The sequence below is a fragment of the Chlorocebus sabaeus genome, chromosome 9 (genome assembly GCF_047675955.1).
Source record: "Chlorocebus sabaeus isolate Y175 chromosome 9, mChlSab1.0.hap1, whole genome shotgun sequence".
Taxonomy (NCBI): domain Eukaryota; kingdom Metazoa; phylum Chordata; class Mammalia; order Primates; family Cercopithecidae; genus Chlorocebus; species Chlorocebus sabaeus.
In genome coordinates, this window is record NC_132912.1 from 51,499,436 (window position 1) to 51,526,181 (window position 26,746).

Sequence of the window (26,746 nt, forward strand, 5' to 3'; positions counted from 1 at the left end):
CCCCAAAGCCCAGTGAGGGCTGGGTCCTGGAGCAATGGGTCCCTCTAAAGAGGCATGGGTGTTGGGTTCAGCATTCCAAGATATATGCATCTTCTGCACATGAACCACGTCATCCTCACACAGAAATAAAAACCACCAGAGAGGCCAAGTGCCTGCTGCCCCAGACACTCCAAAAAGCACTAGAGACTTTACTGAGCTACTCAAACTTGGATTAATCACTTGTTCCAATTTGGTCAAAATGTTCTTTTCTTGATGATTTTGAAGAGAGATGATAGACTTTAAGTGACTTCAGCTCTTTAAGTTATCAAAGACTGTAAATGACAGCAATAAATGGGGCCTACAGATGTGCTTTACTTGACAAGTTATTGCTTTTACCACTGCGTACTTAGAATTAGGTCTCTCTTTATATAAGCATGAACTTTCCATTTTGCCATGGTCCCTCAACCTGATATGCTGCTTCACGGTACCCATATGGCCTGGTAGGCTTGGGAGTTTATGATCGTGGTTTAGGTGTAAGAGATTCCAACCCCAAGGAGCTAGCAGAATCCACATGTAAAGGGCCTGGCTTCCTCAACATAATTAGGCAGATCTGTAACCAAGTGAGTGGGTGGGTGCCTGCTCCAAACTTGTTGTTTCTTTTCCAAATTACATGCAGATGATGGGCAATGCGTCCTGTAAACGGAAGACCAGGATCTCACATCTACAACATATTTCTCTCTTTCCCATTTTTCTTCCTATCCTCCACTTTTGTCCCCTCTGTACTGCAGCCATAGTGACAGTCTCAGCTTCTGCTAAACACCATGCCCTTTTCCACTAATGCCTGAAGTTGGGAATGTCCTTTCCAATCCCATCCCTTTGCTGAGCTCCTGCTTACTACTCAAGAGACAATTCATGTGTCCCCTCACCCAAGAAACTTTTTCTGACTTTCCCAGCCAGCACTGTGTCTATACTTCAATCATGATAAATTCCACACTATGGCTAGTTCTTTCTCTCTCTCTCTCTCTTCTTCTCTCCCACCCCCACAACACCGTGAGCTGCTGCTCGACCCATGACTCTTCACCTTGTTTTCCCTAGTGGCCATCTCTGCCTTACTAGGCTATTCTCTGCCTTAGAATAGCCGCCTAGTAAGCACAGGCTACTCTAAAACACAATAGGCACACCTAATCCAGAGGGCTGACAGAGAGTCAGAAATAGTGATGTGCCAATGAAGTGTTGAAGGATAATGAAGAGAGAGTAAGCAGGTGAGGAAAATGGGCTTTCAGGGAAAGGAAACAGCACATATGAAGGCGGGGCAGGTGAGAGTAAGCACAGCCTTTCAAAGGGTTGGGGGGTCATTAGGCAGAGTTGCAACATTCGGACCCTTGGGTGTCCTGCAAAGGGGCTCACTGTGCTGCTGGCCATACCCTGCCCCACGCCAGCACATGGAGCAAGGCAAACACTGTGCATGGAGCCCTGAACTCCTGAGACTGCCAGTCCTGGAGGACTGGGAAGCCTGGAGACCGAGTGCTGCCCTTCCTCTTGAGAACTGCCTGGAGATTCACCCACTTCTGCTGCAGCTGATCTGAGAAGCCCCCAAGTCTCTGAAGCAGCCTCCACCAGATGCTCCAGATGACAGGACTACCCTCCATTTTTTGGCCCCATTCTAAGCTCTGGTCCTAGGCCCAGCCTAACCCAAATCCTGCCCACTCCAGGCCTTGGTACAACAGTCTCCAATGTGGTCCCCAGCATGGAAGTAAGGACCTGTTGCTTGTTGCTCTAGAAGGTCCCCATCTGTAGAGAGCCTGCCTGCCCAGGACCTTCCAGCTTGGTCCTGACTTTCTGGGGGTCCTAGAAGTGGACATGTCTGTGCCCTAGCTCAGAGCCTGCCCACCCAGCTGGACGCTAAGCTCACCCACCCCCAGAAGGTGAAATTCGTTATATCATGTCCTCACTTCACCTGGGACTATTACTGACCTTGCCATGAAACTGCTAGGACTTACACTCTTCTGTCCTTCCCCACCCAGCGTAGACATGCATTCGGACGTGGCACAGGCCTCATTGTCACTGCTGAATTTTGATCCCATGGATTCTGATCCCTCGCTCAAGCTGGTAGGGACTCTTCTCCTCCCCATTTTGACATCTGATGACTAACTCCCTTCCCTGCCTTAAGCCAGCCACATTCAGCTTCATGTAGATCACTGATAAAGTGCAAAACCAGCCAGAGAAAGTACCGAGTCTTCTGATTCATCGGCAGATACATTAACATACAGTTCAATATCAACTTCCTGTTACCCATTTACCAATAGTGTAATGTCAGTCGGAAATATACCTAAAATGTATTATCTTCTACTTAATAGTTTCAGAATTTTATACACCATGACCCAGAACACAGACTGTCAGAGCTAGAAGGGAAGGGAGTGGGCGTGGGGAGCCAGCCTCTGATGCACACATACACAGGGCAGGAAGTGTACTAAGGACTTTACAACTATGTTCTCTTCCACTCTTCTCAATAGGAAAATATCATCACACCCATTTTGCAGATGAGAACACTAAGACTTAAAAGGGTTCCATCAATCTCCTCAGGCCACATAGCTAGTGGGTAGCAGCTCTGACATGCCAACACAAGCCTTACTCCAAGGCTCATGATTTTGATAGTGCATCATGCACTGATTATAGAAAGCTGGAATTTAGTATCTCATATGGGTCATAAGTTGATGGCCTAGAGAAGTGTTTCATTTGGTGGGCTTCATTTGGGTGGGCTTCTGTTTCTGTTTCATGTCCCCTTAATTAAATGTAGACACCTTTAGACAGAGCAAGTGCTCTCCTTTGGCCACACTCTCCACCCCTGACTACTGCTTTCACCTGGTTTCACTTATGCATGTTCATTACCTCTCTGGACCCAAGATGTTGAGTCTGTGATCTCTGTGATCCAGGCCAAATCTGAGTAGTTGAAATTGAGATACAGAGAAACAAAGTAGCCTATGTATGTCATGGAAAAGGAACATTATCAAGGTCATCTGATAATTAGACCAGGGCTGATTCCATCTGACTTTAACTTACACCATCATTCCACATCCATGGCAGCTTGCTTTTCATCCTTTCTTCTCTATGTGAGATTACATCTGTTTGCTTTTTTATTTTATTTTATTTTTGAGACAAGGTCTCACTCTGTCACCCAGGCTGGAGTTCAATGGCACGATCATGGCTCACTGCAGCATCAATCTCTTGGGCTCAAGCAATCCTCCTGTTTCACCCTCCCAAGTAGCTGGGATTACAGGTGCACACCACCATGACTGGCTAATTTTTTAAAAAATTTTTTGTAGAGATGGAGTTTGCTATGTTGTCTAGGCTGGTTTCAAACTCCTGGCTTCAAACAATCCTCCTGCCTTGGTCTCCCAAAGTGCTGAAATTACAGACATGAGCCACCATACCTGGGCATATTTGCTCTATTTATAGAGACTACTGTGAGAAGTCACCTAGATTTTGACCAGAATTTGAGATTTTCCACTGAGGAACAATAGAAATACTTTGCGTAAGGGGCTGAGTGGGAAAGAGCATAGGAAACAGATTTTGAATGTATTTGGAATGTCTAATGTGTTATAATTTAACAAAGCAAGAGTCCTACTTTACCAATTTCCTTGTTGGTGGAAATGGCTCTTTTCAAATAGCCTACCCTTATGCAATGCTATCCAGGGCTATTAATGTTGTCAATATTTTAGTTATTTGAAACTCATACAATTAGTTCAGTGTTTGAAATAAAGACTAATTCCAGAAAATGGCACCCTTTCTAAATTTAAATTTAGGCATAAATGAGTTGATAGATACATGCAGCCCTGAACCCAATCTTCTCTGTGTCTTGCCAGGCTATTCTGGAGGCTTCCATGGTAGCAGTGTCTTCACCGTAGCCTTTAGATCTCTGGAATTCACCCAAAAATGACTCGAGATGCAGACTGAGGATGATAATACTCTCTAATGCCCTGGCCTGACTGTGCCATTGCCTTTCCATAACCTCCCACTTCCCTATGAGAAAGGCAACTTGTTGGGCGGCAGGAGGTCCAGTCCTCATGTCAGGCATGTATACTCACTATTGCAGCAATGTTGATTCTATCGCTTAATTCCTGCAAGTTTCAATTCTTTATCTGCAAAATGGGTCTACTGATATCCACCTTGCATGGTTATTATAATGATTAAATGATAAAATGCTTGTAAAGCTTTTAGCAACTGATGATAGTAGCTGCACCATTTAGCAAGTTCTTCCTTCCTGTGTCCCTGTGCGTGTTCTGCTCACCATGCTAAGCTTCACACATTGCTTCATGTAATCCTCATAATAATATTTCAGAGAAGATGTCATTATCCCCACACTACAAAAGGAAGCTAAGAATCAAAGAAGTTAAATAATTTCCCCACGGCTCCGTGACTGCTTGGTGACCCAACTGAGACTTGACCACAATCTACTGTTTTCAGAGCCTGAAGTCTGCCCTCTATAGTAAGTGTTCAGTAAACATAGTGATAATGACAATGATGACATTGACAGTGATGTCAATGAATGGCAGCGCAATAAAGTTCAATTCTCTTAGCTCGGCATTTAACGTCCTCCACAATGTGACTTCAAGTGACCTTTCTAGCCCCACTGATCCATATGTTCCATTAATGTGTTCTATTTTAGCCTTTTCATCCATGTGTTCTATTCTAGCCCAGCTTAACTATTCAAAGTCCCCAAATAGGCATCTTTGTGCTTCTTTCTGTGTCTGAGCTTCTCTTCCCTCCCTCTTCTACCTGATCTGGCATAAACATCCCTTTCCTTTAAAGCCTAGCTCTGGTGTTCCACCTCTCTGAGTCTTTCCCTCTCCTGTGTCCCAAGGCCCTGTAGGCAAACCTCTGTTATAGCCATCAGGATGTTGTTTTACTGTCTTCTACTCTTCCCTGCCTCCCCTCCTCAAACCCCGATTACAGGTCCTGTGACATTTGTCTCTGAATCCCCAGAGGCACATAGTAGTTGTTCTGTAATTATTCACAAAAGCAAACATACCACATGGGCAGCTACACAGTCTGCTAAACTAGACCTGGCTTTCCACTCTCTGCATTGTGATTGTCTGGTGCACAGCAAACACCCTCAGTTAAGACCTGATTAGATGCCGTAGACCTCAAGGAAGTGGAATGGCATTTGGGACTGGAAAGCCCTTCCAGTACTGGTCAGAGTTCTAGCCCATGACCACATCTCTTATGACAGACCCTCATGGCTGCTAAGCCTGCTAGAAAGGGAAATTATCTTTATTCCCAATTAGTTAATTTTTTCTGGAGCCAACTCAGCTCCAAGAGAACTGAGCTGGACTCCGTTTTTGCATTGTGCATAGTAGAAATCTGGCCACCCAATTTCTAATATTGATGATGATGCCAGAAGCAGAAAAACAGCTGGAATATCTGTTTCCAAAAGCAGCTCATAGAGCTATCATTTTGGAAGGGAAAAGAACCTCCACAACAAAAGAACCACAGAACAAATGTAACATAGCCACCACTGGAAATAAACTAGAAGAGAACACCCATAAGTTTAAGTCACGGCCTCCAAGATGACATGTGCACCTTGGAAAGTCATCAATTTCTCATCCATAGGGGAGAGAGAGCAAGCGAATAATGTAAAGGAGGTATGGGTGTAGGGAGTATTAGGAACCACCAAGCTGACCTAAAGGAAGATGACAGGAATCACACTTTCCATCTTGCTGGTAACACTGCCATCTACTGAAACTCTCCGCTCCATTTCCTACACCAAAACCTGTGGAGGCCTGCAGTCCGTTTTGTTTCAGCATTTTCTTGTGTGGTCTCATTTCTCATTTGATTTACTATTCTATTTGTTGTTGTGAGGTTTCCCCCACTCCCTTTCAGAAATTAATTACTGTAATTATCCAACTTTAATAGCTGCTGATTTGGCATCTGCAGAAAATACTGGAGAAAATGCACTACATTTCATTTGCATATTTGAGAGACAGTGAGGGAGAATTAGACTTTTCCTAAATTACTTATTGTGACCTGGATATACAAAATGTAACTTGTTCCAAATGGAATTCTCATTTGCATACTTCATTTGTCCAATTACCGTCATAGAATAAGCAAAGAGCAGAGGTTCTTCCCCATATGGTGACATGATGACTCAGGGAGTTCATCTAAAACTGAGGCTTATCCACGGAGATTCCAGGCCTGTAAGAGGCAGCAGGAAAGGCCACCATCCACTCTGTGTCACTTCATCAGATGTTGCTGCAGTGGATTTTTGCAGAATACATCCATCAGCAACTCTCTGACTGCTAAGACCACCCAGGCCACTGGCTGGGTCTTTCCAATTGCAAGTACAATGCATTGTATGAAATATAGCTAAGGAAGCCAGATGCCCTCATGATAAGGCCGTTGTACCTGGAAAGCTGTGCCATGCCCAGAATGCATGACCCTGCATTCTGTGAGAACTGCAAAGTTCGGGGACCCATTCATCCAACATATCTTAAGCTTGGGCCAGAGGTGTTTCAGATCTTCCCCTCACCATCACCACAATCTTAGGAAGTCAAACAACTTTCCTGAGCCCCAAGTACCTGCAGAATGGGGAGCAGCTCATGGACTTCAAAAGGTTGCTGTGAAGATTGGGGAAATAGCATTTCTGGCACAGAGGTGATCCCTAATGTGTAAGAGTCTCCATGTTGTCCCAGGTAGGTCCTGGCTTAAATATTAAGCCAGAGAATGTAAAATCCCAGACTCTAGGTCATTCATGGGCTACAAGATGGGATTTAGGGGTCAAATGTTTTTGCCCATTTGTTAGATGAGTAAGGTAATGAGAGCAGCTGATCTTTAAAGACATTTCCCCACAGGCCTCTCTCACCTGCACACACCTGTCACCCCTCACAGAAGAGGAAGCTTATGTTCCCTCCCCCTGAGTCTAAGCCGAGTCCCTGACTAACTTTGACCAATGCTGGCTTTTCCTGGGCCTAAGCCCTCGGCAGGCCTGGCAGCTTCTGGTTTTGTGCCTGTGGGCACCAGGAGCCACTGTGTGCCCTGTTGAAGAGTCTGCCTGGAGGGACACAGGCAGAGGCCAGATGGAGAGGGCTGTGTAGAGGAGACTCCAGGATCCCACTGACCGCTTCAACCAAGGCCCCAGGTATGCCACTCAGCTAAGCCAGCTTAGAAGCCCCCTGCCAGGGAGCCAGCCTTGCTGAGGTGCCACAGCTGCAGAGATCATCCTGGGACGTTCAACCCTACCAGCACCATATGGAGCAGACAGGCCATGCCTGCTGTGCCCTTCTGAATCCCTGACTCACAGAACCATGAGAAATGACATGGATATTGTTAACTGCCTATCCCAGTTTATATCAGCCTACCCCTTTCCCAACTCTCACTGTTATGTGTATCTCTGCCATTGGCTTCACAGCACTTTTCCATCACTCTCCAGCAGGGGAACAGGAGTAGGAACAAGAAGTCCATTCCCTAAGGAAGGGACGTGGAGACATGAAACCGGGTCAGGCCTTTTCTTAACTCCTGTGCTGAACACTACAGATTCCCTTCCTGGAAACAGTTGCTGTCTCAGAGCTTCTGCTCCACCACTCCACTTTTCTCACTGATCTTAGAGGACTTGCAATATTTTTATGAGGTCACTGTCATTTTTAGGCTGTGACTAATAATGTCAACTAGTAGCCATTTCTTCCCCAAACATGTTGCTTCCTTCGGAACTCCTGGACAAAGCAAAGCTGGACCCCTCATTGCTTCCTGGGAGTGCTAGGTCCTGCTATTCATCCTCCGGAAGCCACTTCTGTGTATAGGGAAGACCAGGAGGCCTGCCCCAAGGTAAGGTCACTTTAAATACCAGGTCCACAAATAGGTATCCTTGAGACTCATGTGCATTGTCTGAATTCACATTTCTCCATTGGTTAAAATACAGGCAATGATGCCCTCGACAAAACTGCAAGAGGAATAAATAAGCCAAGAAAGGGCCAAGAATCAGTCCGGGACAGAGTAGCTGCTCAAGCCAATGAATCCTCTTCCTTGGCTGCTGATAAACATAACGTGGTGCATTTTCCAGGCCTTCCTCAATTCTGCCTGGCTCTTTCTTGGAACTTCTAAAATATTTATTCTTTATCTTGAGACTGCTGACTCCAACTTCATCTTGTTCTGTTACTCCACGCCCTCACCCATACCGGTTTTTCTCCCCATAATGGCGCTGTTAGTTCTGCCAGGACAGACACTTGAGAGTCGCCTTGGCTCTTTGTCTTCTCATTACCTGTAGCCTCCTCTTCTCGGAAGCCTGTGGTTCTGCCTCCGAACAGGTCTCTTAATTCCTTTCTTCACACCTTCCCACAGACACCACCCTAATCCAGCTATCACCACACATCACCTGGACTGCAGGCAGAGCCTCGTAACTCTTGCCCCTTGCCTCTTCCCCTCAACCCTCATCCCCTGTCCATTCTCCACCAAGCAGCCAATGCAATGTCTTTAATACAAAATCTGATCATGTCACCTTCCACTCACGTGAGAGAGGCTTCTTGTTATCATGTGCATTGTCAAGGCTCCCAGAAGCCTGCATGCCCCATCATCCCCATCATCGCCTGACCAGGGAGCCCTTGCTCCTGGCTCTCCCAATTTGCTCCTGCCCTAGCCACCAACAGCAGGCCCCTTCCCACCCAGCTCGTACTAGCTACTCACCCTTCAGGGCTCTGCTTACATGTCACCATCTAGAGACGGCTTCCCTGACCTCCAATCCTTTATCTAAATTAGACTGAATGAGGTCTGTTCCTGCCTCCATTCTCATTCTTCTCCCTCAGCACCCTGTTTTTTCCCTGTAATATCACTTGTCACAATTCATAATTACATATTCATTTGTGAACTCATTTATTTAGTCTGTCTGCACTATCACTACCTCCTTCTCCCCATCATAGAGGCAGGCTCTGTGGATAGTGTCTATGCTCATCTTGCTAGCTGTGCATGAACTGCACAGAGCACAGGGCCAGAATCTCAGCCAGCATCCAGGAGAGAGATGAACATGCCAGGAAGCAAAGGACTTCCCACCAATGCCAGGTGCTGAGCTTAGCACCTGGGACTTGCCTCATGATGGTTCAATTACTTTCAGTTGTTTTTTTTGTTTGTTTGGTTGTTGTTCTTAGAAGGTAGCTTTTTCAACAGAAGTGATCTGTTTTGGATGGCCTTGCAAGGGTGGGCACAACTCAGTCAAGTGTCCAGGACACCCTGGTACTTTCCCACTATAGGTGTTTCCCATGGGGAGCTCTACTAACACAGGGCACTGAAGGCACAGACAAAAGGAAAAAAGCTGTATTGGGTTAGAAGGCGTTTGAGAAATCAGTCATATGAAGATGACAAAACACGTATATTCAACACCAGGTACCTGTGGGTGATCTTCGTGGTACAACCGAGGCAGCAGCCTCACCATGATGCACACGACCCCGGGATGCATGATTGCAGCATCCCCCTCCTCCATCCTGCAGAGACAGGGAGAGCCAGACATCAGACCCGGACCTACCAGTTTTTTTCTCTTTTCACTGAGCTTCCTGGATCTTTCTTTCTGAGACAGACCATGGTACACACCCTGTCTACTACTTATTACCTAGATGATGTTGAACTACGCTATCGAGCCTAATTTCCCCCACTGTAAATGGCATTGACAATACCACACTTTCCCCCTACAGTCATAGAACAACACATTTGTGCTCCAAGGCACAGTGCCTGATCCATAGTTGATGCTCAGCGAAGTTAGTTTCTTGGTTTTCTTCCCTTCTCTCTAGATATGTGGGAGATTGAGAAGCTCTGATTTCATATTGAACACACACACACACACACACACACACACACACACATATGGGCTTCTGGATCCCTTCAAAGTGGTATAAGCACACTACGCTGTGTCCCACCCCTTGAATACTGAATGTGACTAAAACACATAGAATTCATGGAGCAGCTCTTGGAGGACTCTAGGAAGTAAATGGTAGCAGAAAAGGTAACCAAATTCAAGCACCATGAAGTGGCAATGAGTTTCCTGGCCTTCCCTTCTGTATCATCCCCTGGTGTGAACTCACAGGTAGCCTTAAACTTGCAACTGTGCACAAGGTGTAGCATGATGGAAAGAGCTCCAACAGAAGTCCTCTGTTTCTGGTCTGAGGAGCAGGAAAGGAAGTTCTACAGGTCAATGTGCATGGAGGAAATCCCCTGGGATTTTCTTTGTTTGGTTCTCACATTCTTTCTCAACCCTTCTTTCAGGCAATTCCCTCAGCAGCAGCAACAGCAGCAGCAGCCAGGCAGGCTCTAAAACTCTCAGTGAGGAGAAACTTTCTGTCCAGCCAGAGGAACTGTAGCCCCAAGAGTGTAGGTAAAATCCCCATAGCTGTTTTCCCCCATTCTCCCCTCACTATGTGGCCCCAGAGACAGATACTAGTGACACAGGGAAGAACAGAGAAATGAAAGCCCCGACTTTCTAGACAGAGCAGGAAGGGACCCCCTGAGAACGAGCAAGTGTTAAGAAGAGGATAAAGAAGAGGAAGCTGAGGAAAGCATAACCAGAAAGTTGTATATTAACCTCTGGGCTCAGTTCTGACTGTGCATGTGCATCTGTCCCTAACTAGGAGGTAAAACACCACACACAACCAGCTACTGCATGAGGCAAGTGAGGGCACATTAAATCTCCCTGCAAAGTCTTTGAAAACTGAACTGATACTGGAACCAGAGAGTCCAGGGAAGGTGGGCAGAAACTTGCAACCTAAACCTAAGTGGGCTAGTTCTGTGCCTTAAATATATATATATATATATATATATATATATATATATATATATATATTCCTTAACATTCTCTATAAGATGACAACAAGGACCAGAGTTCATAAGATAAGATTCAAAATGTCCAGAATACAACCTGAAATTGCTCAACATAGAATGAACCAGGGAAGTCTCAACATCTCATGTGGAAAAAGACAACCAACAGATGCCAAGGCTGAGATGTCACAGACGTTGGAACTATCAGACGAAACCCTTAAAGCAGTTATTAACCCAATTCCAAGAAGTAAGAGTGAACATTTTTCAAGTAAGTGAAAAATAGAAAGTTTCAGTAAAGAAATGGAAGCAATAAAAAAGAATCAAATAAAAGCAAAAGCTGAAATTTGTTTAAACTCACTGACTGAGAATAACAGGAGAATGAGATGAGAGTCCATGAATATGAAGATGGAGCAACACAAGTTGCCTAATCTGAACAACAAAAATGAAAAAGATTACTAAAAATAAAGACAGACTCGAGGTCATCTGTAACAAAGGATCTAACATTTCTGTCATTAGAATCCTCCAAGGAGAAGAGAAAGAGTATGGTATGAAAGAAAAAATGTTTGAGAAGTTTTTAGTGATTCTTTCTTCAAAGCTGGTGAAATACATAATTTTAAAGATTCCAGAAGCTTAGCAAAACCCAAATAAAATAAACAAAAAAATTATATCCAGACACAACATAATCAAACTGCTGGACACAAAAGAAAATTTTAAAAATCTTGAAAGCAGCCAGAGAAAAACAACACATTACATTTAGGGGAATGACAATTCGAATGACTGTGGATTTTCTCATAAGAAAGCATAAGTCGGGGAACCTTTTTTAAAGTGCTACAAAAATACACACAGAATTCCATATCCACATGCTTCCAGAATGAAGGCAAAGTAAATGCATTCCCAGAGGAAGGAAGACAGATTCTTGCCATCAGACTTGTTCTAAGAATAATACTTTAAAAATTTCTTCAGATGGTAGGAAAATAATAACAAAATATGAAAGCAAACTTCAGGGATGAAGAAAGAGCAACAGAAATGGTAAATATTTGGATAAATATAATACACTATTATCGTTCTCCTCTTAAGTTCTTAAATGTAGGTATGATGCTTGAAAGTGACATTGTATTAGATGTAATACATAAGACAACTGCAACAAAAATAGGGAAGGATAGAGGGAACTGCATAGAGGTAAGCTTTCCATAATCCATTTGAAGTAGTAAAATGTTAATTCTAAGTAGACTGTTAAAAGTTAAGTAAGTATACTGCAGTCCCTATTGAAAGCACAAAAAAAAAAAGAAAAAAAAAACCTAGACAAAAAAGGAGAGTCAAAAAATTCAGTAGATAAATTCAAATTGAATAGTAAAATATATTCAAATTGTCCACAAAAAGGCAAGCAAAGAGAAGTGGAGGAACAAAAAGAAAGAGTAAAAGAAGAGAAAACAAATAATAAAGTCCTGAACCTAAATTCAAGCACATCAATAATTCAAACACATTAAAAATTGATAGACACATATTGTCAGAATGGAAAGAAATAAAAACAAAGCTATATGCCATCATTAAATATTGTGATATAGATAGGTTAAAAGTAACAGGATAGAAAAGTGTATACCATGCTAACAGTAATCAAAAGAAAGCTGGTGTGACTCTATTCATATCAGGGAAAACAGACTTTACAGCAAGGAAATGACTCGGAATAAACAGATTACATGATACGATGATTAAAAGAGACATAATGATTCAAAATGTGTTTGCACTTTACAACAGAGCATCACAGTTCATAAAGAAAAGCTCATAGATCTGAAAGGACAAATGGCCAAATCCACAATTATAGTTAGAGAGCTCAACACTCTTCTCTCAGTAATTAATAAAGCAGACAGAAAATCGTGAAATGTATAGAACTGAACAGCACCATCAACCAACTGGTGTAATTGGCATTTATAACAGATTCCTCCCAACAACTACAGAATATATATTCTTCTCAAGTATTTCCCAAAGAACATTTGTCAAAATAGGCTATACAACAAACTTGGATCATGAAACAAACTTTAAAACATTTCAAACATATAAAGTCATACAAAGTATATTCTCTGGCCATACAGAATTAATTTAAAGAAAATAACAGAAAGATAACTTTAAATTCGCCAAGTACTTGGGAATTAAAATAACTTATGGGTCGAAGAGAAAGTTTCAAGAAAAATTTTTAAAAATTTCTTAAATTTAAAAGAATACATAGAAAAATGTGTAGAATGCTGCCATAGCAGTGCTTAGAGGGACATTTATAGGATTAAATGCTTACATTACAAAAGAAAAAAGGTCTCATATCAACAATCTAAGCTTCCACACTAATATACTATTTTTAAAAAGAGAAAAATAAGCCCAAAGCAAGCAGAAGAAATGCAATAATAAAGAAAAATCAATTAAATTAAAAACCAAAAAATAATAGCAAAAATAACAAATAAAAATCCAGTCCTTTGAAGACATTTTAAAAATTGAAAAGTCACTAGCTACGCTAATAAAGAAAACAATGGAAGAAGACACAGATAATCAATATCAGGAATGAAAGAGAAAATGCTGCTACAGACCCCACAGACATTAAAAGGATAATAAGATAAGAAAATACTGCAAATAACTCTGTACACATACATTTGACAACTTTGATTAAATGGCCAAATTCACAATTGTAGTTGGAGACTTCAACACTCTCCTCTCAGTAATTGTTCCTTCAAAGTCACAAACTACCTTCAAATAGTTTTCTTCAAAGCCACGAATTACCAAACTGAACAAGAAGAAATAAGTTACCTAAATCATTTATAGCTATTACAAAAACTGAATATGTAGCTAAAAACCTTTCCACAAAGAAAACTTGAGGCTCAGTGTTTTCACCAGCAAATTCTACCACACATTTAAGAGAAATAACACCAATTCTACACAACTTCTTTCAAAAACACAAGAGAAGGGAACACTTCCCAATTCATTTTATAAAGCCAGAATTACCCTGATATTGAAAACAGAAAAACACAGTATAAAAAAACTACATGTCAGTACCCCTAATGAACATAGGTGCAAAAATCCTCAACAATCAGCAATACCCAGATATATATAAAACGACGAGGATACTATGGCCAATTGGACTACCCATAAATGCAAGGCAAGTTCAATATTCAAAAATCAGTCAACATGATCCATATTAATAAAATCACATGACAGTATCATTTAATATAAAAAGCATTTTATAGATTCAAAATCTGCTCATGACAAAAAAAAAAAAAAAACCTCAGTAAATTCAAAGGGATTGTTTACAACCTAATAATGGGCATCTACAAAAATCCCATAGCTGATGTTATATTCAATAGCAAAGACTGAAGAATTTCTCCCTAAGGTTAAGAACAAGGCAAGGATGTCTCCATTTCTATTGGATTTAATATTCCATTTCTATTGGATGGAACATATGGATTGGAAAGGAGTATCAAAAACTGGCACTAGTCACAGACGATGAGATTATCTTCATAGAAAATCCCAAGGAATCCATTTAAAAAAGAAAACTTCTAGAACTAATAATTAAATTTAACGGTCTTGAATAATAGTCAACATATAAAAGTCAGTATTCCTAATGAACATAGGTGCAAAAATCCTCAACAATCAGCAAATAATACCTAGCTACATATAAAATAATGAGGTTCTATCAGGACAGCCAAATGTATAGAACTGAAATCACCACAGCAAATTTGAGAAGGAAGAATAACTTTGGAGAGCTCCCATTTGATATCTTACAAAGTCACAGTAATCAAGACAGTATTGGTGAAAAGCTAGACACATAAGTCAATGAAATCAAATAGTGTCCAAAGACCTACACAAATATGGCTAAGCAGTTTTTACAAAGTTATAAAGACATTTCAATGGAAAAAAGATAATATTTTCAACTAATGGCATTGGAAAAATTGGACATCCATAAGCAAAAACAAACAAACAAAAAATGAATCACAACCTAAACTTCACACATTGTACAAAAAGTAGCTCAAAATGGATTACAGACCTGTAAAACTTTTGGAAGAAAACATAAGAGAAAATCTTCATCACCATCAGTTAGGCAAAAGGATCTTAGATATGACTTAAAAGCGTTATCCATAAAAGTAGAGACAAATGACGATTTGGACTTCATCAAAATTTAAAACCTTAATCTGAGAAAGACCCTGTTTAAAGATGAATAGATAAGCTATAGGCTGAGAGAAAACATTTGCATCCCTACAATGGAAAACTACTCAGCAACAGAAATGTATGAACCACTGATACACACAAAATGAGTGAATCTCAAAGGTCTTATGCTGAGTGAAAGAAGCCAGGCTCAAAAGATTACACTTGTATGCTTCCATGTATATGGTATTCTGGAAAGACAAACTACAGAGAAAGATCCATGGTTGCAGGGATGGGGTGGAGAAAAGGTTTTACTATGTGGGGCAATAGCTGGGAACTATTCGAGGTGAAGGGATTGTTCTGTTTCTTTATTGTGGTGGTAGTCATGTGACTCTACACATGAATTAAAACCCATAGAACTGTAGGCCAAAAAAAGAAACTTTTACTTTGTGTGAATTGAAATAATAATAATAAACTACAGGCTAATCCCAAATTACCAGCATCCGATTTGATTTTCCAACACCTTGCCCATCTTGCTGCTTTCACATGCAAAGTGAGATTGTTTTTAGTCCTCAGAGTAGCTAAGGCACTCAGGAGTGTTTCTTGTGCTTGGGGGTAATTTATTCAAATCAACTGAGCAAATACTTATTGACCTTTTATTATTTTCCAGGCACTATTCAGGCACTCTGGATATATCTGTAAACTAAACAAACTAAAATCCATGACCTGGGTGTGAGGGGAAGAGTGTAGACACAAAGATAAACATAATAAATAAGTAAATTAAAATTAATAATTATTATATATAATGTATCAATATATAACAATATCATAATGAATAAGAAATGATAAGTGCTATTGAGAAAAAAAGAGCCAAGAAAGGAGAATTGAGAGTGCTTATATGGAGAAGGAGAGTAATCTGCAATTTTAATTTGAGTGGCAGGTTTGGCCTCTTTAAGAAGGGCAAAACCGAAAGAGGGAATGCAGACATCCATGGGAAAAGCATTTCAAGCAAAGGGAAGAGCCATTGCAAAAGCCCTGAAGTAGGAGTACATCTGGCATATTCCAGGAACAGCAAGGAAGCCTGTATTTTTACTCTGATACTGAAGCCACACAAAGACAATACAGAAAAACAAAACAACAACAACAAAAAAAAAACTACCAATATCCAAGGGATCAATGTCCCTTATGAACATACATGCAAAATCCTAAGCAAAATGCTAGCAAACTAAATTCAACAGCATATTAAAAGGATTATATGCCATGACCAAGTATGATTTATACTAGAAATTCAAGAGTGGTTCAACATAAGAAAACCAATCAACAAAATATACCACATTAATAAACAAAGGCAAAAAAACAGATGATCATCTGATTTGACTCATAAAGAGCATTTGACAAAATCTCAAACTCTTTCATGATAAAAACTCTCCAAAAACTAGAAATAGATAGTAACTTCCTCAGCATGACAAAGGGCATTTATGAAAAGCCCACAGCTAGCAGCATGTCAAATGGTGACAGCTGACCTTCAAATTCACGTGGAATTGTAGGAAACCCTAAGAAGCCAAAACAATATTTTAAAAGATAAAGTTGGAGAACTCACATTTCCAGAGTTTAAAACCTACTACAAAGCTACATAATCAAAACAGAGTGGAACTGACATAAGGATAAATATAGAGACCAATGAAATAGGATTGAGAATCCACAAATAAACTCATGTGTCTATGGTCCCTTGATTTTCAACAAGGGTACAAGGACAATTTAAGAAGGGACTCTTCAACTAGTGGTATCAGAGCAATTGAACAGTTATAAGCAAAAGAATGAAGCTGAACCCTGATCCCTTGTCATATACAAAAATTAACTCAAAATGAATTAATGATCTAAACATAAGAGCCAAAACAAAATTTTTAGCAGAAAACACAGTGGTACATTTTTATAACCTTGGATTTGGCAATAGATTTTTACATATAATGCCAAAAGCACAAGTAACAGAAGAAAAAATGGATAAATTGGACTTCATCAAAACTGAAAATTTTGGGCCATCAAAGGACATTATTAAGAAAATGAAAGGAGAATCTACGGAATGAGAGAAAATATTTGCAAATCATATTTCTTATAAAAGTCTAGTACCCACATTATATACAGAATTCATACAACTTAGCAACAAAAAGAGAAACAACCCAATTAAAAAATGGGCCAAGCCCTTGAATAGACATTTCCCCAAAAAAGATGTACAAATGGCCAACAAGCACATAAAAACAATCAACATTATTAGCCATTAGAGAAATGAAAATCAAAACCACAATGAGATAACACTCCATATCCATTAGAATGTCTAAAAAATTTTTTAAAAAGGAAAATAAATATTGGCAAGCCTGAAATTCTCTTATGTTGCTGTTGGGTATGTAAAATTGGTTCAGCTGCTGTGAAAATAGGCAGTTTGACAGTTCCTACAACTCTATTGAATTGAGCTAAATTCTACTCCTAGGCATATAATCTGAAGAATTCAAAACAAGTACTCAAATAAATACATGAACATGAATGTTCATAGCAACACTATTTACAAGAACCAAAGGAAATAACCCAAATGTTCATCAACAAATGAATGGATAAACAAATTATGGTGTGTACCCATATGATGGAATATTATTTTATCGCAAAAAGGAAAGAAGTACTGATATAAGTTACAATGTAAGTGAACCTCAAAAATATTAAGCTACCTGAAAGAAGTCAAACGTCAAAGGAAACCAATTATATGATTCCATTTATACATGATTTATCCAGAATAGGTTAATCCCCAAAGCAGATTGGTAGTAGCCTAGGGATTGGGGAAAAGAATGAGAATGAGTATAACTTTTCCTTTTGGGGTGATAAAAATGTTTTGAATTAGACAGAGGTGTTCTTTGCACAACACTGTGAATGCATTAAATTCTATGGAATTGTTTGCTTTAAGATTATTAATTTTATGTTCTGTGAATCTCACCTCGGTGAAAAAAGCTAAGATTTTTTTTTTTTTTACTATTTTTTCAAGAAAAAGATGTCTAGCAACTGGAGTAGTTCTCAAACTTTAATGTGCTTACACATAACAAGAGAACCTTTTTAAAAACAGAACCGTAAATTTCAACCCCAGGGATTTGTGATTCAGGAAATCTAGTTTACACAACTGTATTTTTGTGCAACTCTACAACGGATTCTGATGCAGGTGGTCTATAGGCCACACTATGAGAAGCATTGCTGTATGGTAGGGATTGACAGAGCAGGAATGGAGACAAGGTTCTGAATCCCAAGGATGGCAGACACTGATCCCCCACCTGACCTGGTGTTCCCAGATGGCTTGTATCTCACAAGGGACCTGTGGGTACAATAGAAAGTTGTAATCAAAAGTACGAATCCCAAAGCACCTGTATCTTTGGGAGCCAGTGGATGTGTGAGGCATGCTTGGCCAAATTTTGCATCTCATTTGAAGAAGCCTAGGGGCCTTTGCAGGATGTGAACCAGTGAAGCCTCATCATGTCACACAGCCCCTGAGCTTGGCTATAAAATCCTGCCACCCACAGCAGCTGCACATCAGAGAGGATGACTGCTCCAATCCTGGTATTTGTCCTGCTTAGATATGAAAGTCAGAGAGACTGTCCACTATATGGACTCTATCAAACTTCAGGGTGCAAGATTAATACCTATCTCCTGTTACTAAGGCCTGTGGATACTTGAGGGATGCATTAGAAAACTAAAAGCAAAGTGGTCTCATTTGCACAGTCCATGCTGATTACTCCAGACAGCCACCATCCTCTTCCAAACCTCCAAGGCTCCTCTCTCAGGGGCTGGCACCAACCAGTCTCTCTCACACTCTCATCAAATCGATTACCAAGGCCAGGTAAAGTTATGTCCTAAATAGTTCTCAAAATGTTCTCCTGTTCAAGCTACTGCCATCGCTGGAAGGAGGGACTGACAGCTCCTTTGTTCCTCTCCTTTCCGGCCATCATCTCTGCCCATCCATCCCTATAGCTTAAAGCCCTACTAGAGCTTGAAGTCCGAGCAATGCCTACAGAAGGAAGGAACAAACCTTACTCCAGACAGCTGATTTTGCATCTCACCTTTATGCCTCCTCAACCCATCTCAGACCAGATAACTCTCATCTTTAAATGTTTAGCTCAGTGGTCTCCTCATCCAGGAAAACCTCGCTGACCTCCTCCCCAGACCTCATTAGGTGCACTTCTCTACGTCCTCTCAATTTCTGGGGCTGCCCTTGCCAGGGCACCCACCATACAAGTATAATGCTCCATTCATGTCTCTAATAGTGGGAGCCCAGAAGAGGAGCAGGCAGGAGCAGCCATATCTGAAGCAGTTGCAAGACCACTGCACATCAGGTTTCTTCAGGACACCAGGCACGAGAGCCCAAGACTATCTGCCTTGCCAACCCTCCTTGCCTTTTCTCCTGTCCTGCCCATCTTCTCAATTCATTCATGCCCATATTCGACTCAGTGACCGTTCATGGGGGTCCCTGATGCAGACCAGGAGCTGCAGACCCAGTCCATGCTCACATGGGCCTCACTATTGAAGCAGAAGAAAGAAATGTGAACACCATCTTATCTCCACAGTGGTAAGAAGCCAAAAATCGATAGATGTACAGTGGCTTTATTAGCAGATGGGGAAGAGACAACTTAAGTGGCTGATGTCCTTGGCATCCATTTTAATGCATATCCTGGTTTCAGATATGCTCAAGTGTGCAAACATGCACCAAAGAAAAAAGTAACCAAGGAAGTTTACACAATTAATCATTGATTTGCACTGTGATCAGTGCTGATGGTGCTGAGGAGATATGAGGCAGTGGGATCTGATTTGGCCCACAGGATGGGATGGGGCAGCCGGGGGAGGCTTCTTGGAAGAAGTGACATCTAAACCGAGACAAAAGCGTAAGAAGCAACTGTCCAGGCAGAATGAAGACAGGAAAGGCATCCCAGGTTGAGTAAAGGGCATATACAAAATCTGAGTCTGAAACATGGTTGCAAGGTGCTAGGTTAGTGATGCCATGGGCAGGTGGGACCCCCAGGACTGTGTGCCCCACACTTCCAATGTCTGACTCCCTCCTGGGAACCATGGGGAAGCACTGGAGGCTTCCAAGTGGGAATAACAGGGTCACAACTGTGCCTTCCAAAGGCTAGTGTGGCCTTCATGTGAACTGCTCAGGAACTACACTGTCCCCCACCCTTCCTCAATGGTCTGGCTCAACCATCAAACTCACAACAATTACCTCTAACAAACTTAAGTGACAGATACAACTCATACCCACAGGGGACATTGTTTCAACAGGAAAGATTAGGATGAAGCTGCAGGACGCCCAGCAGCAGAGCCAGAGGAGTGAGTGTTTAAGGCTGTGGCCTGCAGAGTGCCCCCTGAAACCTTAACCATTGCCTGGAGCATACCGCATTCCTGTTGAAATGACGTCTCCTTAGGGCTATAAGTTATAGCCACAACTTAAGCTCAAGGTAAAGGTGACTGGGGTTGCTCCTTCGGCTGACATAAGGAATAAATGTCAACTCACAAGGACTAGCAGGGGCTGGGAGAAGGCATATGCTAAGGTAGAAGCAAGAAGGAGCAGAGATGCCCTGCTTTGGAGGGGGCTTTTCTCAGAGCTATACACAGACCCAATTGTAGAGCAGTCCTCACAACCCATAACTCCATGATGCCACAGCCCTGCACAGAGACCACCCTAGCTCCACATTACCTATGGGGTAAAAGTGAAATGGTCTTGTATAGGATTTATGCAAGGCGCACCACAGTCTGACCCTGCTTCCACTCCACTTTCACCTCCAGACCTGCACTGTGGATGATGTGCTGCTGAGGGGTAAGCACTACATTCTATGGTGTGTGTATGTAGGGTGGATATGTGGTATGTATGTATGTGTGGTGTTTGTGTGTGCTGTGTGGTGTCTGTATGTAGTGTATATAGGTGGTATGTGTGGTATGTATTCATGTGTGCGTGCTAGGTGCTGTGTGGTGTGTAGGTGTGGTGTGTGGGTGTGTGTGATATGCTAGTATGTGTAAGGTGTATGTTTAGTGTGGTGTATGTGTGCTTTGTGTACATGTGGTGTATGTATATTTGTGTGTGATGTGTATATAGTGTGTTTGGTGTGGGGGTGTTTGTTTGGTATGGTGTATGTTTCACAGAGACATATGATGTATTTTGGACACCATAGATATATTTGGGAATTACATAACATGTCACCTCTGTGTTATGAAAAATGTTCCTTAAATTATAGTTATCATAAAGATTAAATGAATTGAAGAATAGTCCATTGTAAAAAGCTGAGCATGGTGTCCGGCACACACATGCTTAGGAAGCAGCTGTGATCACTCTAACTACCACCATTACCATCTGCAATCCTTGCCTCACAGCATCCCTCAATGTAGATACTATTATTATGTCTGCCTTCAAATCAGGAGATGGAAGATTAGAGAAATAAAGTAGCAGGGCCAAAGAACACAGCCACCAAGGCATAGAACAAGCCGGCCTGACTCCAACGCCCAGGGCCTCTTTCTCTCCTCCCTGGAGACTGGGGACCTACTTTGCAGAAGGCAGGGCTAAGGGAAGCCACCTGCCCAAGGACATACAGGTGTGGTGGGGTGGAGATGAGCATCCTGTCTTTGATTCCCAGCCCACTGCCATGCCCTTTACTCTGCAGACTCCCTGGAGGGAGTAGAGTTTCACTTCCTATTCTCTAACCATTAAGGAAGGCCAAGGGCCATATATCTCTTTTAGGGAGGAAAAAAATGCTCTATTTATGAAACATGGCTCTTATAAATGTAAAAATTACTCATTACAAAACCAGGATGACATTTAGACTCACTTCTAAAACATCAGGACTGATGCAGTCCATAGGTTAGAACCCGATCTTCAAACTGCAGGCTGTCGTGTCTGACGTTTGGAAAACTATCACTATTATTGTGGGAGTATCAGGAAAAAAACAGGAAGAACACACACATGTGTGTACACATACAAGCACACACAGACAAACGTATGCAGGCTTTGGAGGTAGCCCTGGGTTCAAATTCTAGCTTTATTAATTACTAAATGTGTGACTGTTGGCCATGTTTTTTATCCTTTTTCAGCCTTTGTTTCCTTATTGATAAAATTCCAAAGTTTGGGAGGGAAATAAAAATAAATAGATATTTAGTACTCAGCCTCCAGAGACATTCAACTAATTACTATTGCTTTTTTTCACCTGATATCACTTACTAAATGTCCTTTGGTACTGACAAATATTCCCCTGCTCCTGAGAGTTGATAGAATAAGTCGAACAAGTTTCCATACCAAGATCCTAAGTTAACCTGTATATTATCAGGGTGCCCAAGAAAAAGGTCTCCTCATGGATTGCCCCTGAAATATACAGAATAGGGAACCCAGAGAAGGAATTCTTCCCAAGACAAGCAAGAAAATCAGGACCTGGGAATCTGGTCAAGGCCTGGCTTGGAAACTGCAGCTAAGACCCCATGGAGGCATTCCCGTATCTACAGAAAGGCAGGATGGTCAGAATGAGGATGGTTTCCATGGAATCCAAGAAAAGGAAAATCTTGGGGCAAGATTCACAATCAAAAATTAGACATCACACAAGGAACCTTCCATGATTGTCACAGAAACAATAGACTCTCAAAAAACACAAGAAGAAATAATTATGATTCCTATGTTTGAAGAAATAAAAATGACAGACAGATATGAACAAGCAAAAGGGCTATTAAACCAAGTTAGTTTGAAAAACAACCAAACAGTATATCTAGAAATATAAAATACTGTCATTGAAATTTTAAAAAGAAAACCTAAATGGCTAGATTATATATCAGATTAGACACATCTAGTAGGAGATTCAGTGGGTTTAAGAAAGATCAAAAGAAACTGTGTGGAACAGAGCACAGAGAGACAAAGAGATGGAAAATGTAAAAGAAAGATTAAGAGACATGGAGGATAGAATGAAAAAGTAAAGCATACATCTAATTGTGTTAGTTCCAAAAAGCATAGGAAAAGGGATGGAGAAGAGGTCATAATTTTAAAATTCATATTTTATAAAAGGCATCAGTTGGGATTCAGGAAGCCCAATGGATATGAAGCAAAATGAATGTTTAAGATAATGTACATTGAGATATATGACAGTAAAGCAACAGAATGAGAATGGCGATCTTAAAAGCCACCAGAGAAAAATGACAAATTACCTTCAAAGGAAGAGAAATAAAAATGATTTTTAAAGGGCAACAATGGAAGGCAATAGCTGGGGAGACCTTCCATTTACTGTGAGAAAATAACTGTCAACAAATAAATGTATACCCAGCAAAACTATCTTTCAGCAATTAGGGAGAAAATATATTTTCACACAAATAAAATCCAAGGGAGTTTATCACAAATAGACCCACACTACAGGAAAGTTTAATGGATGTACTAGAGTAGATAAAAAAGAATCCCAGATGGAAGAACAGAGATGCAAGAAAGAATAGTGAGCACAGACATTGAAAGCATGTAAGTAAATCCAAAGAATATTTTATAAAACAACAACAATAACTGTCATATCTGATGGATTTACTAACAGGAGACAAATTTAAAATATTAGCTAACAGTAATGTATAAGTTAGAAAAGGGCAAAAATATTTAAGAGTTTTAAGGTCTTGATGTCTTAATTGGATGGATAAAGATACTGTTTAACTAAAAACATGAGTATGCCTGTTAAATCACTCTAGGGTAACTACTATAAAATTAATCATAGAGAGTTTAAATTTCATACTAGTAGGAAACACAATTTTTAAAAATCAAACAATTCAAAAACAGGACCAAAAATGTTTTTTAAAAGTGGAATAAATGTAAAAAGCTAAGTAAAAATCATTCCAAATATATTAATAATTATGAAAGTGTAAACAAATGACATTCTCCAGTTAAATGACAAATAATACCACACTAGATTGAAAAACAAAGTAAAACCAACAAAAATGGTTCCTTGTTGTTTACAAGAAAAACACCTAAAAATGTAAGGACAGTACACAGAAAGGTTAAAACCAAAGGATGAAGAAAAAGCCCAGGCACAGACTAACCAAAATAAATCTGATAATAATAATAATCCTATTATTATTAAGGCAAAATGTACTACTAGGCATAAAAAGGTCACCATATAATGATAAAAATTTAGACTCCATAAGAATATAAAAATTCTAAATAGGTATGATTCTTATAACCTCAAATGTATGTAAGGGAAAATTCAACAGAAATTGACACATCCACTTTATCACGAGAGATTTTGAATGCATCGTTCTCAAGAACTTATACTCCATTTCCCAGGCCACTGCTGCAGGTGGCGGAGGGGCAGGTCCCGGTGATGGAGGTCGAGGCCACCTCCTGGGCCACCTGGCGGCCGTTGTGGCGAAGCAGGTACTGCTGGGCTGGAAGGTGGTGGTGCGCTGCGAGGGCGTCAACATTTCTGACAATTTCTACAGAAATTAGCTGAAGTAGCCGGCCTTCCTCCGCAGGCGGATGAACACCAACCCTGACGAGGGGCCCATTATTTCCTGGCCCCCAGCAGCTTCTTCTAGCAGACAGTGCAGGGCCTGCTGCCCGCAAGACCCAGCGAGGCCAGGCTGCCCTGGACCCTGAGGTGTTCGATGGAATCCCACCGCCCTACAACAGGAAAACCAGATGGGGGTTCCTGCTGCACGCAAGGCTGTGCATCTGAAGCCCACGAGAGAGTTTGCCTACGTGGGGCGCCTGGCTCAAGAGGCTGGCTGGAAGTACCAGGCAGTGACAGCTACCCTGGAGGAGAAGAAAGAGAAGGCCGAGACCTACTACCTGAAGAAGAAATAGCTCATGAGACTGCAGAAACAGGCTGAAAAGAACGTGGAGAGGCCCTCAAGACCCATGAGCCCAATAAAGCCTGTTTATTCCAAAAACAAAAAAACTGATATTTCAAGCCGACTTTTAAAATTAATGATAAAGGATATTTGAATGAAACAATTGACAAATTCGATCCAAGGGACATAAATAGAACATCAAATCTAACACTCTGAGAATATGCATTATTTTCAAGCACATGTAGAATATTTATGAGAAGGGACTACATTGAGGGCCATGAAGTCAACCTCAACTAATTTTGAAGGATAAGAACCCAGACGGTCACCTTGATAGAGTGAGAAGTAAATAGCAAAGATGACCAGAAACACTATAACAATGGAAATTCAAAATTCAAACACTTAGGAGTCAACTATAATTTATAAGGGAAATTAGAAAAATATTTCATACTAAATGAAACTCAAAACTTACAAATTACAGAAAAATTTATGTGTAAAAGAAGAAGGAAACAGACATCCAAGTTAAGCAAAAGAACACCAGAATAAGCCCAAAGGTAGAAGGAAATGATAACCAAAAAAAAAAGGAGAAACAGGAAAAGTCGAAAGTTGGTTCATAGGACACACTGAAAAGTAAACATCTGTGAATAGTGCTGAAGCAGAAAAAGCAAGGAAGATGCAGGTAAATAGTGTTAGAAATGAGTCACAGAACTCACAAGGGCTGCTCAGAAGAGCATGAGGGAGCCATCGTGAGCAGCTGGATGCCCACAAATGGAAACTTGGATGAAATGGGAAAATCAGCTTGCAAAATAACAAACCAAGAATAATTCAAGAACAAATAGAAGTGCATTCTCATGAGAATAAATTTTCTCACAAGAAAAAACCGGGCTCACAGGATTTAGTGGCAAGTTCTGTCACATTAGCTAGGGAACGGAAATAATCCCTACATAAACTCTTCCATAGCATAGAAGAGAAGCACTATCCAACTCATGCTATGATGCTAGCATAAATTTGACAAGAAAAATAGCCAGGAAAGGAGTATGAAAGGCCAAACTCATGAGCATCAGTGCAAAAATCCTTTTTAAACATTAGTACATGAAATTCAGCAGTACACAGATTATGAATGAGTTGGTTTATACAGGAATGCAAGATTAGGAAACCAATTAATTAGCCAGATTAACCCCCCAAAATCATATTTATCTCAGTGTGTGGAGATTTAACATGCATCCTTCTCTACTATCCCCAACACTGAAGTCTGGCAAATGGGGCACTCTGGATAAAAATGCAGTGTCTTTCAGAAGGATAACTTACTGCAGTAGTAATAGGTGTTCTGTCATTTATGCTTTAGAGGAATGGAAAAAGATACCAACTCTTGCTGTTGTGTTCTTTCATTTTCCATCCCACCCCAAGAGGGGTGGGGTAGGGATAGTTCTTTGTGCTCTCTTGCTTTAGTGGAATTCTCTGTTACAGACATGAGAGGAAAAAGTTGTTTACTAAAGTCTGAACCCATTGAGGTGTTTGGCCTGAGGAAGCAAGGAGAGCAATTGTCTTTGTTAGGGGGTGTAGAAGCAGCAAGAAAGAACAGAAAGAGTTCCATAATTGGGGTGGACACTGTGGTTTGTGTACTGCAGATCAAAGGATCTCACCCCACCCCTGGCAGCGCCCTGGGGAGGAGATAAAACCTGAGAAGACCAAGGCTGCCTGGCACACCCAGGGACGCCAGGCCCAGGCACCAGGGCTCCCTAGGACAGTAAAGATCCCAAAGGAGAAGGTGAGTATATCAGCAGGGTCCTGCCCTCCCTGGTTCTTATGTGACTCGACAGCATCCAGTCCAATCTGTACGGACTCAGATTGAATTTTCTGTCAGCTCCCAAGGTAGAAGAGTGTAGAGTCAGAGATAACTTGATTTGAGGAAGTGGAGGTCACATGACATTTCTGCACACCCATTCTGTAGCTGAGCCTTCCTACCGACTACACATGCGCAAGACATTAGAGTGAGAATGGGAGACAGAGACGCACTGATAACACACTGGCAGAAGAAGCT

The 26,746-nt window shown here is 41.1% G+C and overlaps 1 protein-coding gene and 1 pseudogene across 4 annotated transcripts in view; one reads left to right on the plus strand and one right to left on the minus strand.

Annotated features, from left to right (window-relative positions):
• WDFY4 (WDFY family member 4) overlaps window positions 1–26,746 on the minus strand; it is a 296,087-nt gene that overhangs the window by 210,133 nt on the left and 59,208 nt on the right. For all 4 annotated transcript variants that reach the window (XM_007962606.3, XM_073018985.1, XM_007962605.3 and 1 more), the window contains one exon: window positions 9,350–9,443. In XM_007962606.3, the coding sequence (XP_007960797.3) occupies window positions 9,350–9,443 (94 nt within the window). The remainder of the gene's footprint in view (window positions 1–9,349; window positions 9,444–26,746) is intronic.
• On the plus strand, window positions 18,176–26,742 carry LOC103216756 (large ribosomal subunit protein uL13-like; annotated as a pseudogene).